Source organism: Delphinus delphis, chromosome 17 (genome assembly GCF_949987515.2).
Source record: "Delphinus delphis chromosome 17, mDelDel1.2, whole genome shotgun sequence".
Classification (NCBI taxonomy): Eukaryota; Metazoa; Chordata; class Mammalia; order Artiodactyla; family Delphinidae; genus Delphinus; species Delphinus delphis.
Genome location: NC_082699.1, coordinates 65,469,987 through 65,485,956, shown reverse-complemented (window position 1 = coordinate 65,485,956; position 15,970 = coordinate 65,469,987). Strand labels below are relative to the sequence as shown.

General features: G+C 34.8%; 1 protein-coding gene across 1 annotated transcript in view; it reads left to right on the top strand.

Annotated features, from left to right (window-relative positions):
• Positions 1–5,518, top strand: part of TMEM65 (transmembrane protein 65) — a 47,233-nt gene extending 41,715 nt beyond the window's left edge. The window contains exon 7 of the mRNA XM_059995162.1: positions 1,901–5,518. Within this exon, the coding sequence (XP_059851145.1) occupies positions 1,901–2,002 (102 nt within the window). The 3' untranslated portion in view covers positions 2,003–5,518. The remainder of the gene's footprint in view (positions 1–1,900) is intronic.
• The last annotated feature ends 10,452 nt before the right edge of the window (positions 5,519–15,970 follow it).

Here is a 15,970-nt window from a genome sequence, read left to right as displayed (position 1 = left end):
TCCAAGCCTTGGCAGGTTCAGAAAAGCAGTAATTTTTTATTGACTATTTTTGTAGGTATACTTGATTTTTGAAAAATTCTTTATATGATTCAGTTACTGTTGAGGAGTATCAGTTATGTGCTGAGACTGAAGGACATAAAATGAGTAATAGACTATAGTTCTTTTTAAGGATTGTGTAGGTAAGGAACCAGACATATTAAATAAATTATAATTTAGTGTGACATATTCAGTAATAGAATTATGCACCTGATGTAGCAGAAGCACCAGGAAAAGAATTAACTCTTTGTGGAGAGAAATTTCTTTTGGTGTGGAGATTTCTTGGTGAGTATTAGATCTAAGCTTATTTTGAAATTATTGATGAGACATTTGCTAGGTGAATGAGAGAATTCCAAGTATATTGACTAACAAGTAGAAAAGCATGATGACTAACTGGAAGTTCCTAGCGGAGAGAGACAGACTGCATCTGCTTGGACCCTGTCTGTCTCCCTGGTACCTGGCATAGAGTTTGGTATTTTGTAGATTCTCAGTAAATGTCTGTATGAAGACATAAAACTTAATTCAAAAGTGTATAACCTTCATAGTCATCATAGGAATGCATCATTTAAAAATCATTTATAAAAATTAAAAAAAAAATTTTAATGTAGGTGAGATCACAGAAAAATTGTGTGTACGTATACATATAAATATATTGCAGTGGGTATACAGATATTTGCAGTTTTGTCTAGAATAGATAGCATGGCAGTATCCTATGGTTATGCACAAATATTCATATTATTTGATTTTTAAATAAATCATTGAGGAAGAACTATACACAGATGTGTTTATTGTTCTATCATTTGCAATGGTGAAAAAGTAGCAATGATTTTTAATGGTAAGGAGAGCTTGAATCCCCTGGTGGTACAGTGGTTAGGACTCTGCTTCCATTGCATGGGGCCCGGGTTCAATCTCTGCTCAGGGAACAAGGGTCCCACAGGTCACGCGTTGTGGCCGGGAGAAAAAAAAAAAAAAGAGCTTTACGTAGATTATAGGCCCATCAATTCAGTGGAATTTAGAAGTTTTTTTATTAAGTTTATGAAACAGTTTGGAAAGGAGTTTATTATAACATGGGTGACTGTGGGGGGGGAAGGAATAAGGCAGAAAACAAAGCTATGTTTACATAATGATTAGACCTACATATAATTAGGTGTACATGGGGATAAATATTGAAAAGGAATATATACAAAGGGCAGCAAATCCAAATATATTGAGAGTACTTGGTGAGATATTTCCTTTCTTCCTATCTCTGACATTCTTAAAAAGTGTTTTTCTACTTGAACACTTCTTTAATGTTAATTTATTTTTTTAAATAAATTTATTTATTTATTTTTGGCTGCATTGGGTCTTCACTGCTGTGCGTGGGTTTTCTCTAGTTGCGGTGAGCGGGGACTACTCTTTGTTGCAGTGCGCGGCCTTCTCATTGCAGTGGCTTCTCTTGTTGCGGAGCACGGGCTCTAGGTGTGCGGGCTTCAGTAGTTGTGGCATGCGGGCTCAGTAGTTGGCGCATGGGCTTAGTTGCTCCGCAGCATGTGGGATCTTCTCGGACCAGAGCTTGAACCCGTGTCCCCTGCATTGGCAGATGGATTCTTAACCACTGCACCACCAGGGAAGCCCCTCTAATGTTATTTCTATGGCAATTTGAAAAAAAATTTTTTTCCCTTGTTGCTTTGAACTTTACATATTATTTGTTCTAGAACCTTTTGTACATTATTATTATATTTAAGTTACTATGATCAAAAGAAATATAGTCACAGTTGAATTTTTTAGTACATAGTAATTTTTAATTTTTATCAGATACTTAAGCAAGGATTCCTCTTACAGGGGTAAATTAACTGTCAAAAAATCTTTTCTTTTGTTTCCATAGGGCAAAGCTGTTGGGGTTACTATTGGCTGCATTCTAGGAATGTTTCCTTTGATTTTCTTTGGAGGAGGTGAAGATGATGAAAAACTGGAAAAGAAAAATTAACTCTCTTAGGATACCTATAAAAAGATGTAAACTAATGTACCTCAATTATTAAATATGCTGTCACAACATTTAGGAATTAAGACAGTAACAGTGCATAGATATGGGATCAACTAATTCAGCATGTATTATGGAAAACACTAACTTATTGTGGCTTGGTTTTCTTGGGACATCTTTTTAAAAAAATTTTTGTGTAAATTGTTGAAATGCTTTTTCATCAATGACAGTCAACATTTTACCTTTTCTTTTTCTTTCTTTATATACCAAAATATCATTTAAGTATCAGTCATTGATGTGCTGTGCTGACTTGGAGTTTGCCTATTTGTTACTTACCACGTGTACATGCATGAACGCATTTTCTGTTGTTGTTCCCTTATAGTTACAATTCAACCTTAAGATTTTTTCCAAATTACTTAAGATGTTTAACATCAGTTAAAGATTTTTTTTACTCTTTTTGGCAACATCAATTTTGTACTGTTTCACAGTAAACATTTACAATCATAATTTCAGTCATTTAAAAAAAACTCTCACATCTATTCAAAATGGACAGAGACTTTAAGTATTTTAAGTACCTATCACTCATTTTAATTTTCAGACCTTATTGTCTCAAGAGCTGGAGATTAATCAGGATGAACAATTATGTGGTCTCCCTACTACATAAAACCATATATGTTAACAAGTGTATTATTTTGAATTGTTTTTTTTACCAATTTAATTTCTCAGTTTTGAATAATTACATAGTGATTTCTGACTCCTAAGGGAAAGTCATTATTTTAGAGTATTTTGGGTTTTTTTGTTGTTGTTGTTGTTTTTGCGGTACATGGGCCTCTCACTGTTGTGGCCTCTCCTGTTGCGGAGCACGGGCTCCGGACGCACAGGCTCAGCGGCCATGGCTCACGGGCCCAGCCGCTCCGCAGCATGTGGGATCTTCCCGAACCCGGGCAAGAACCCGTGTCCCCCTCATCGGCAGGCGGACTCCCAACCACTGCGACACCAGGGAAGCCCATTTTAGAGTATTTTTAATGGGGATTGTGGAATTAATGTGTGAACTAAGGGGTTTGACATGACACTTGGAAAATTAAGAGGCTAAAAAAATTTTTTTTCACATTAGTATAAAACGGAAACTGTCAAGAAGGTTTATGGTTTGAGTGGTGAAGTTGAGGTGATATTTGTAAGGTTAATAAAATACAAATAATACTGTTTGGGAAGGCTTTTCCCCCTACAAATGTCTTCTCATCTGAATTGAGTGAGTTTGAGTACTCATAATTTTGACATTGTTATATCTTCTTTAGCAGATTTTATTTCTGGATAACTTCTTTTGAGGTGAAAAATAAATATTTTATATTTTGCTTTTTGCTATATATAGCCTAGTGGTTAAAAGACATATGAGGAGAAATTCTTGCTCCCTTTTTTGGTCCCTTTTCTTTTTTTGTGGTGTTTAAATCATATTTTAGATTGAAGTTACTTATGTCCAGTCTTGTGTATCTGATTTAGGCATAGATAGGATTCATATCTATACTTGTGAATCATAAATTTTAATTTTATGAACCTTAAAGTTTGTTAGCATGTGGTCTGTTACACAGGCTAAAAAATTACTCTTAATTGTAAGAGTTGATGAACACATCATGGAGGAGAAAAACAGAAATTAAAGTTACTATTTGGGCCACTGAAATTATTTATTTTGCTAAATAGATGCAAAAGAAGGGAAACTTAAAGATGGCTCTATTTACAGCTACCTTATTTTTAAAGTTTTATTTGCACATATTTACTTTGAGGTTTTATTTTCAGAGGAGCTGTTTTTTCTCACAAGGCAATTTGTCATAAATTCTCTTCTGTGTACTTCAAAATGATTTTAGTGGTATCCTTTAATCATAGATTTTTGAGGGAAAAAATAAATCATAGAAAATAAAAATAAATATATAACATTCTTATTATGTACAAATACTATGACAGTTTCATTTGATCAAATTAGAATTATAAAACTTAACGTTTTAAATAGAACTGTGGTTTGTATCTTCCATATAATACCACAGACACACCAAAATTTTTTTTTATTATTTCAGATGATAGGATTAGAGTGATTATTTAAAAAAAAAAATGTTTTTTTTTTTTTGGTAAATGTTTAAGTGTTTTTGTCCCTAACTGTAATGCCAGTCCTTTCTGTTCTCTAAAAACATATTTTATTGTGGTGCTTAAATTTTCTTTTTATTAATTAAATCCCATATCCAGAAACTTTGCCTGTGAGTTTAGAAAGGGCTTTTGATTAGTGCTTTCATTTTTTTTTGCTCGTGAAAATAACCCAGTCCTACAGAATCTTTTTAGCTGAGCGTCTGTAGAATTATTTAAAATGTCAAAATATGGAATATATAACCTTCATATTGAAAAGTATTTTAATCTATGGACACAATAAAAATTTACATCATTCAGGTAATTAGTTAAAAAAAAAAATGGAGCCCTTTTGTCCTTAACCTAAGGTACACATTTTTTTCAAGATCTTATTTTATATACTAGTATGGTGCTTTGCACAAAGTGACTTCTGAAAAATGGTTCCCTTTAAGATAATGACTTCATATAATCATTGTTTCATATTACTTGTCACGAGGAATTTTATTTCAGATTGAAACTGGAATTCTTATTTCTCATATTAGCTATTTCTTTTTTGGGAGCAACTATAACTATGGTTAAATGCAACATGAGCTGTGTCAGTACTCTTCATTTGAAATTCATATTGTCTGTGTATTATGATTTATTGACTTGTTTATGCATGTAAATTAGGTGCATTTTGTTGGCACTGTATGTTAAATGGTGACCAATGTTTTTACAAAGGAATTGAACAAAGAAAAATACATTTTAAGAAATTTTGGAATGTGGTTTTGATTTTGAAATTTGATTTTCTTCTTAATCTCAGAAAACCCTGGTTATTCTGTAGCTTAAAAGAAACAGGATTAATAAATGCAGATTTGTTACAGGGTTGTAGCAATGACACTGAGACAGTAAAATGGAACTATTTACCATTTCCCTGAAGTCCACAGTTGAGATACAACATTACACATTATGAGAGAAGGATGATTCCCATATTGAGATAATTTGATCTTTAATAGGATGTCAAAAAAGCTTTAGATAGAGAGATTGGCGAAAATTACACTGATGGGTATTTATTTACAGCAGAGATATCCAAGCCTTCTATATAATAACACCTCATTTACTTTACTCTGTTTTTCCAGAAGATTAATTTTGAAGGTAATGAAAGTTTATCTTTTACACCAAAAGTTCAGGTAAACCATTTTGAAGTAAATCTTCCTAATTTTAGAATTATATTTTCTTGACATCTTATGAGTGTATTAAATGTAATATAATGTAATCTTTTTCTTAGTGGCTAAGTGTCATCTTTATGGACATTGTTATTGTGCTGTAATGCAGTACCTTGGGAATCTGGTTTTTATAGTTTTTCATTTTCCTCCCATTTTTTTGCTGCTGTCACATCTGGCAATTGCTCTCTCTCTCTTTAATTTTCTGCTTCTTTAATTTGCTGCTTCTTAGAAGCTAGATAGTCAGTCTTACCATAAATTATTTGGGAAATATTAGAAAACAATCTGTGGAGCCTGAGTGAGATGATGATGTTGTCAATGGTGATGATGATGGTAAATATAATGTTAGCTCCCTTTTATTAAGTACTTGTTTGTTGCTATGCACTGTAGTATTTTACATACATAATCACATTTAACCACTGTAATAACAATGTTAAGTTGGTGCTGTTATCATCCCTATTTCGTATCAGGTGAATTGAGACATGGAAAGGTTAGTTTGCCCAGGGTGTTACTATTCATAAGCGGACTAGAGTCTGGTTTTGTCCAAGTGTGAAGTCTGTGTTCTGAACTACTTACTATGCAGTTGGGACATCAGTTGCATGGACTCCGTAATGTCTGTTCTCTGTTCAGGTTCCTTCCTGCCTCTATATTTATGGAGTTATTTTCTCACTTACAACTTAAGGGAATTGTACTCAAAATCTCCAAGTCCATTTAACAACTCCTGTGTTTTTGGTTGCATATTATGTACTAGGAACGGTTCAAGGCTCTGAATGAACAGCCAGAACATCTGTATTCTCATGAAGGTTATTCTGTGGGGGGCATGAGTTGGGGAGGAGAATATAGGAAAGCAAATGTACACTTAAATAGTGGTGATAAGTTCTGCAGAGATAAATGAAACAAGGTGGGTAGAAAGTACCGGTGGTCATATGTGGGGGCTTATTTTTATACAGGGTGGTCAGGGAAGACCTGAAAGAAGTGAAAACATACACAACACAGATATCTGGGAAGAGAAGGTATCACACTACATTCTAGGAAGTTGGGGTTAAGAAAATCCTCACCATATGAAATATATTTCAGTTTGGAATGCATTGTAAGATTTTTTTTTTTTTTTTTTTACTGAAGTATAGTTGATTTACAATGTTGTGTTAGTTTCAGGTGTACAGCACAGTGATTCAGTTTTATATTTTTTTTCAGATTCTTTTCCCTTATAGTTTATTATAAAATATTGAGTGTAGTTCTCTGTGCTATACAGTAGGTCCTTGTTGGTTATCTATTTTATATATAGTAGTGTGTTTATGTTAATCCCAAACTCCTAATTTATCCCTCCCTGCCTCCTTTCCACTTTGGTAACCATAAGTTTGTTTTCTACGTCTGTGGATCTATTTGTTTTGTATATAAGTTCATCTGTATCTTTTTTTAGATTCCACATATAAGCCATATCATATGCTATTTGTCTGGCTTACTTCACTTAGTATGATAATCTCTAGGTGCATCCATATTGCTGCAAATGGCATTATTTCATTCTTTTTTATGGCTGAGTAGTATTCCATTGTAGAAATTATACCACATCTTCTTTATTCATTCGTCTGTTGATAGACAATTTGTTGTTTCCATGTCCTGGCTATTGTAAATAGTGCTGCAATGAATATTGGGGTGCATGTATCTTTTCGAATTATGGTTCTCTCCGGATATATGCCCAGGAGTGGGATTGCATGTAAGAAGTTTTCTTGTTTGTTTTGATTATTCATGTTTTCTGAATTAAGACTAAATATTAATATTTAAATATTAAGATTAATACCCCTGCATATTACAGTAGTAAACGGAAATGACTCAGAAGCATGGGGAAGCTATCCTAGAATTCATAAAGTCAGTGGATAACCAACCTATCAGCAAATAATTTAGGGTTTTGTTGTGTGCTCATAATGAAACCTTACTAACAGATCACTTGTTTTTACCAAAGGAATGAATGTTATTGACATATGGGTTGTAACACTGAGATTAGTTTCTCCCCTCTAACATTTAGAAATGATGTAGTAATTAAAGCAGGAACTTGTAACATTTTAATTTTGAAGCTTCCGAACTTTCAGGATCTATTGATCTTATACTGACAGCTGTATGAAGCACATGGTGTTTTGTATTGGTATTTATATGAAATTTTATAATGTCATACATAGGTTAATGCTATTGATAAGTTTATGAATGAAAGAAATTTCAGCAATTTTTTATTGACTTTTAAAGATTAAAAAGATGGAGTAAGCATATGGTAGATTATATAATTTCTCCACAACTACAAGTCAAACCTTTGTTTAAATGAGTAAAATGTGAGAATGGTGACTGAAGAGTTAAACTCAAAGGAACTACTTTCAGGGGGAGATGGGGGGAACCCTCAAAAACTGTACTATAAAGGAATTTTCTGTGAGAACTGTGAAATTCAGTAAAGATTTGGTATCTGCTAATAATATGAAGGCTATACATTTATATAGTGCTTTACCACTTATAAAATATTTATGCAGATGCAAGATATAAGTGGAGTTTAACAGAGGTAGTTGAGTCAAAGAAAGCTGTTAGGCACCTTAATTAAAATTAAGATTTTTCCTTTTGCATATCAACCTCCCCTCCCCCACCATTCTTGCTCTGCAGTATCGATTCTGCAGTGTGTCTGTATCTGTCTCCTTTATGTCTCAAATGTATTTTTTCTCTTCCCTATTTTCTCTTCTTTTCCTCAACCTCAGACTGATGGAAACGGAAAGTGCAGTTTTTAGAATGTATTTTATGTCCCACACTGTTACTTTAAAAGCATATAAATCAAACATTTTCTTCCCCACCCCTACTTGGGAGAACAAGAACAAATCTCAGTTTAGTTCATTCTTTAATTGTTAACAGCTTTAACTGTTCTTTCTTCCATACCGACTCAGGTAAAGAGCCCACATTTCATAAGAGGAAAAAGATCTGACTAGTTGTGCTTTAAATGTCAGTGCCCCAGAGGATGGGATCTCATCTGTCTTGCTTACATCTCTATACTTAATGCTCCGTACAGTGCCTGACACACGGTACCTGTACAATAGAGATTTGTTTAAAGAGTGAATCACTACCCACATTCACTGTGCTCTTCCCTCTAGATATTTGAATTCTGGCTTGACTCCCAACCCATTCTGTATCAGGACTGTATAAAAACTGTATCACTTCCTATGTCACATTCTGTATCACTTCTGAACTTCACACATTTTGCTTCAAGTTGATTGGTTTGTGGTTTGTCTTCTACCCATGAACTCCCTTAAAAAATCAGGAGCCTTCAGACCACACTTCTATACTTTGAGAACCACTGCCCTGAACTTTTCTAGTTAGTTTAGATTAGGTTTAGCTATAAGTAACAGACCCCCAAAATAACAGCAGCCGAAATGAGATGGAAATTTATTTCTCTTATATAAAGTTATTGTGGCATGTTTCCCAGGGTGAGTGTAAAGGTTATGCTCCACAAATTAGAGACCCAGATTCACATCCTCCTGCTTCATCATGTGTAGCTTTTATGCACAAAGTCACTTCATGATCTAAAGTGGCCGCTTCAGCCCCAGCTATCATATCCATACTCTACCCAGGAGGAAGGAACTAAAAAGAAAGGTGAAGGGCTTAACCAACTTTTAAGTTACCACATGACTCATCTACTTATCTATCAAACCTCTATTACATGAACATACTAAGCTGAAAGAGATACTTGTAAATCTCTCCATTCTGTATGGCCAAGTATATAGCCAAAAATTGGAAGAAGGGAGGGCATCTGGGAAGACACCCAACCACAAGGGATTGGGCTCAAGTTTACATGCAATGACTGCACTCAACTCTGGGAATGTGCCAGTTTCTCTATAATGTCTTAAACTGACTCTGGTATCGGATAAGCTATAAGTGAAAAAAGTATCTGCCCTTATACATCCAGTATGCAATAACAATTTCTTTTCAGAAAGGGAAAGAATGAGCAACACGGCTATCACTGGTTGCTATAAATTATTAAATCCACCACCACATCACCCAGCTTATTTATTTGAAGGCAGTGGAGACCCATCATATCCTAGTTTCTTAGAGGCTCCCCAGTGCCTTCAAGCAGATTTTAAAAATGGTTCTTCTAGTTGATCTCTATGTGAGCATTGATCTGTTGCAAGTAACTACATCAGTAGTTCTCAAACTGGGAATGATTTTGCCGCCTCCCCAGGGGATATTTGGTAACATCTGGAGACATTTCTGGCTATCATAACTGAGGGGTGGATAGCGGGTGCTACTGGCATTTAGGGGGTTTGATGCCAAGGATGCTGATAAATATCTACAATGCACAGGGCAGCCCCCATAATAAGAAATCATCTAGCACAAAATGTCCATAGTACAAGATTAAGAAACCCTGCGTTATAATGTTTTGGCTTTAGTATTTTAAAAAATTTTTTCAGACTTACTTTTTCTGATTTTACATTTGAAAGATATTTTTTAATGAAGACTTTTTTTTTTTAATTAATTATTTTTTGGCCGCACCAGCGGCTTGCGGGATCTTAGATCCCTGACCAGGGATTGAACCCACGCCTTCGGCAGGGAAAGCGCGGAGTCCTAACCACTGGACCGCCAGAGAATTCCCTACATTTAAAAGATATTCGTTGGTATACAAAGGTATAAATTCATATTAAGGATCCTATTTAATTCAATGTCAGTTAACTGAAGAGAATAGACATGGAATTTTTATCTTACACATATTTATCTTCATAGATGTATGTGGAGGATAACCTGGTAGATAAAGTACATTTAGAAGGTGAAAATATTGGTCTCAATTTCAGTTGAGAATTTGTGATGAAACATATATGCTTGGAAGTTATTTACACGCAGAATTTAGTTAAAGCTATTATAATGTACAGGTCTTTTCATTTTGTAGAACATAAGAGAGGAGGTCCAAGAACAGAACTCTAAAGGTGGCTGGGAGTGGGTGTAAGGATAACAATCACTGGTATTTAAGGACTTAATTCCTCTACATGACCATCTCAAAAGATGCAAAAAAAGAAAGAAAAAATCCAATGGAACAAACATCCGTACTTGATAAAAATTCTCAGCAAACTACAAATAGAAGGGAACTTCCTCAACCTAATAAAGAGCATCTATGAAAAACTCAGCTAACATCATACTTAAAGTGAAAGACTGAAATGCTTTTCCTCTAAGATCAGGAACAAGGCAAGCATATATTCTTACCACTTCTATTCAAATTGTACTGGATGTTCTGGCCCATGCAGCAAAGCTAAATGAATGAATGGCATTCAAATTAGAAAGAAAGAAATAAAACCATCTTAATTTGTAGATGACAATCATCTGCAATTCGGAAATCCTAATTAATCTACCAAAAAGCTACTAGTAGTAATAAATGAATTTCTTAAGGTGGCAGGATATAAGGCCAACATAAAACAATCAATTGTATTGGGTATTTTCCTGTCTTTTATTTATTTTATTGAGGTATAGTTGATTTACAATATTGTATGTTTTAGGTATACAAGATAGTGATTCACAATTTTTAAAGATTATATTCTATTTATAGTTATAAAATATTGGCTGTATTCCCTGTACCATACAGTATATTCTTGTAGCTTATTTATTTTCTGCATAGTAGTTTATACTTCTTAATCCCCTCTCCCAACTGGTAATCACTAGTTTCTTATCTATATCTGTGAGTCTGTTTCTTTTTTGTTATACTCACTAGTTTGTTTTATTTTTAGATTCCCCATAGAAGTGATAACATACAGTATTTGTCTGTCTGACTTATTTCACTAAGCATAATATTCTTCAGGTCCATCCATGTTGTTGCAAAAGTTGTTGAATTAGTGTTTTCATGTTCTTTGGATATATACCCAGGGGTGGAATTGCTGGGTCATATGGTAGTTCTATTTTTAGTTTTTTAAGGAACCTCCATACTGTTCTCCATAGTGGCTGCACCAGTTTGCATTTCCACCAACAGTGCAAGAGGGTTCCCTTTTCTCCACATCCTCTCCAGCGTTTGTTATTTGTGGTATTTTTGATGATAGCCATTCTGACAAGTGTGAGATTGTATCTCATTGTGGTTTTGATTTGCATTTCTCTGATGATTAGCAATGTTGAGCATCTTTCCATGTGCCTGTATGGCCATCTGTATGTCTTCTTTGGAAAAATATCTATTCAGGTCTTGTGCCCAGTTTTTAATTGGGTTTTTTTAATATTAAGTTGTATGAGGTATTTATATATTTTGGATATTAATCTCTTATCAATCGTATCATTTGCAAATATTTTCTCCCTGTAGGCAATGATTTTAATATTGCTATGAAGCTACAGTAATCAAGACAATATAAAGATAGACACGTGAAAAAGAAACATAGACATGGATCAATGGAATTTGTCCAGAAATAGACCCATGTATATATAATCAATTGATTTCAACAAAAGTGCCAAGCCAATTCAGTGGGAGAAATGGTAGTTTTTTACAATAAATGATGCTGGAACAAATCAATATCCATACACACACAAACACACACACACACACACACACACACACACACACACAAACCCCAAAGCAAAACAACAAAGAATCCAAATGAACATCAACCCTTACCTTAAACTAATATACAAAGAAATTCAAAATGAATTATAGACCTAAATGTAAGAGGTAAAAGTATAAAACATCTTGAAGAAAACATAGGAGAAAATCTTAGCAACATTGGTTTGTCAGTTGTTTCTTAGCTGGGATACAAAAAGCAAGAACTAAAAAAGAAAAATCAATAAAATGGACTTCATCAAAATAAAATTTAAAAAACTTTTACTTTTCCAAAGATATTGTTATCAAGTGAAAAGGCAAACTATAAAATGGGGGAAAATATTCAAAAAACATATATCCAAGAAAAGACTTCTATCTAGGATACATAAAATCTCTTATATCTCATATCTAATAATAATAATATAAAAAATAAAAATACACCAAAGATTTTAAAAAATTTTTATTGGAGTATAGTTGATATGCCAAAGATTTGAACAATCACTTTACCAAAGAAAATATATAGGTGGCATATTAGCACATGAAAAGACGCTCAGCGCCACTAGTCATGAAAATACAAATTAACAGCACACTCATGAGAATGGCTAAAACTGAAAAAACTCACCATATCAAGGATTGACAAGGATGTGGAACAACTGGAACATAATCCTACTGGTAGGATTTTAACATGGTACAACCACTGTAGAAGTCAACTTAGCAGGTTCTTAAAAAGTTAAACATATACCTATCATACTACCTAGCCATTCCATCCTGAGGTATTTACGCAAGAGAAATAAATGTATATGACCACACATATGTACTAAAGTACATAGCAACTTTATTTGTAATAGCTCCAAAATAGAAGCAACCCAAATGTCCGTCAACAGAAAAATGGATAAACCAATTGTGGTCTATCCATACAATGTAATACACGTTAGCAATGAAAAGGAACTATTGATACATGCAACAACTTGGGTGGGTCTCAAAATAATCAAGCTGACAGAAAGAAGACAAAAAGAGTACACATTGTATAATTCCACTTATATAAAATCCTAGAAAATGCAAACTGTAGTCATGGCAAACATCTGGTTGTCTGAGGATGGAGCGAGAGAGCAGCAAGCAGGATTATAAAGGGGGTCACAAGAAAACTTTGTGGGGTGATGAAACACATACATTGTCTTGATTGTGATGATGCTTTACAGGTGTATACATATGCCGAGACTCATCACATTTTACACTTTAAATATTTGCAATGAAGCTGTATAAAATACAGCCCCCCCAAAAGAAAAAGAATAACAGGAAAAGCATTAAAAGCCATTACTACTGTAAAGTTTTCTTTACCACCATCAGCCCCTATCCACTGAGCAGGAAATAATTTCTAACTCTTCTTTATTCCCAAATCACTTTTTACTTCCGTTATAGTACTTAACAGATGTCTCAGTTGTTTATCATTCCAAAATTTAGTGGATGAAACCAATTATTTACTGTCACATTTCTGTGGGTTGGCTATGCAATTACTCTGCTAGTTTTGCCTAGGTTCAGTCATGTGACTGTAGTCCAGCTGGTGAGTTGGCAGAAGCTGGAGGGTTTAAGATGGTTTTGGCATAGATAGATGGAAGGCTGGGATCTCTCTCACCACTGCGTAGTGCCATTTCATAGTCTAGCCAAATCTTGGTGTGGCAATTGGGTCCCAAGAGAGTAAAGGTAGGAATCATGAGATCTCATAATGCCTACACTCTGGACCTTACACAATGTGACTTCTGCCATCTTCCCTTGGTCAAGAGAAGTTACAAAACCAGCCCGAATTCAAGGGGATGGAGAAATTGACTCCCCCTTCTGATGTGAGGAGCAGCAGTGTCCTATTGCAAAGGTGCGTGGACACAGGGAGGCATTGCTCGTTGGAAGCCATTATTATAATCTATCCTTTGAGATTATCCTTTATCATGGACATTTTTTGGTACCCATATCCCTTCTATTGTAAGTTCCCTGAAAGTAGTATCTTATTCATCTTTTATTTCCCTTTGCAACTATCACAGACCTCGTTTCCTGGATGATGAGAGAAGTAAAAGGAAAGTGAGAAAAAACTAAAATTGAAAATGTATCATTGTCGTGGTAGGGTGGAAAAGATCCCAAAGTGTTTAAAATAATTTCGATAGCAAGCAAAAGCAAACAGCAGCTATTGATAAGCCATCAGAATATCTTAATAATCACAGCATTTTTATAGCAAAATAGGTTAGGGCGATACAATCCTCAATTTTATAGATGAGAAGACTTGCAAAACTGTTTTAATAGCTAGACCTTATTTAAATACAACTCTTCTGATTCAAAATTCTAGACTTTTTTTCTTCTTCAGATTTTATAGTATTGTATTATGGTAGGCAATTGGAGAAAGGGGTGGATTACTTTGGGATTTTAAATTTACAGAAAAAAACATTCTGGTGGTTAGTACCATGCTTTTCATATTTATATTTTTCTGTGTAGAAAATGAAAGATTTTAGAACAATGCTTAAGGTGCTTAAAATAAACGTTGTTCATTTATTTCAAGTCCTTTCTGTTTCTAAGCACTTAGATTAGAAACAAGAGATGAAGTATGTTGCAGAGCAGCTCTGCCAAAAGCTGAGTCCAAATTCTTTAGTCTTCCCTAGAAATTGCAGCCAATGTTTTGCGTATCTGCTATTAACACATTTACCCTTTGCATGCCATCTGATATTTGGCATGTTTTGTAAATAGGCTGACGACTCTAGTCTGGATCCCGGCTACATTTAGGTTTTATAATTATATCTTCCTGCAATATTCTTCCCACACAGACAGCTAATAAATAGTTTAACTAATTTAAGATTCAGCCTTTCTCCTTGTCTCTGTAAAATTTAGAAATTGAAAATGCAATTCAGAAAAAACTATTTTCTGCACTCACTCCTATTATTATATGTTTGGTGTCCAGTAAGGAACCAGGTTATGAGGGAGGTGGGTCAACAGAATCATGAGATCCAATCCCTTTCCTTGAGGATCCTCTGGTATCAGCGAGATGGACAGTCTTTGGGTGTGTCTGCAAGCTCCAGAATTCTGTGATTCTAAGTGAGTGACCCACATGGTGCACAGTGTTGCTGTTAAGTTCTTGTAATGAATTATGTTATAGTTTTTTTGTTTTTATATAATTCAACACATTGGGCAATAAAGTCATTTTGACACTATTCATATTAATCTTTACTCTGCAGTAAGACAATGTAACCATTTAAATAAAAACATTGAATTATTCCAATTCAGGAAAAGTATAAATGAAATATAGCAATCTTAGAGGGCAAGACATCAATTTAGTTAAATTCTCCATGATCCCATGGCTCCCGTGGATACCATTAATTCACATCCGTTGTGTGATGCCTCAACACTGAGGCCAAGGCTATAACTAATTCACTCTCCTGTCCTTAGTATTTATCACGATAGCATACTGTAGGTTTTCCTTCTTTCTATATTTTTTTATTAGACTCAGTATCAATTTTGAACTTCTGAAGTCTTGATAAGAGACTTGCAAATTCATTAAAAATACATGAATAGATTGAAACCCATTTTTAATGCTCTTTTTCAGCCTTCAGCCTCTGAGCCTCTGAGGGGAGTGGTTGCTGCTGACAGAGCTGGCAGCTGGTTATAGAGGAAGGTCCTTCTTTCTTTATTTGTTTATTTATTTTTGGCTGCGTCAGGTCTTCATTGTGGCGCGTGGGCTTCTGTCTAGTTGTGGTGTGCAGGCTCCAGGGCTCGTGGACTCTGTAGTTTGTGGCACACGGGCTCTAGTTGAGGTGCACGAGCTCAGTAATTGTGGCACGCAGGCTTAGTTGCTCCGCGGTGTGTGGGATCTTAGTTCCCCAACCAGGGATCGAACCCGCAGCCCCTGCATTGGAAGGCGGATTCTTTACCACTGGGGAAGTCCCGAGCAAGATCTTTCACAGCTGAAGTCCTTTGCTTTTCTAAAGTCATGTTAATAGCATTGATCATTTGGAATCAACAGTTCTAAGCTGATCAGTTCATAGCTGTGGGAACTTACACACAAGGACTAATCTCTCTGAACTCTCAAAGTGTCCCCATTCATAAAATAGAGACAGTAATACCTCCTTACAGGATTGTGATTACATATTTATCATGCCTGGTGAA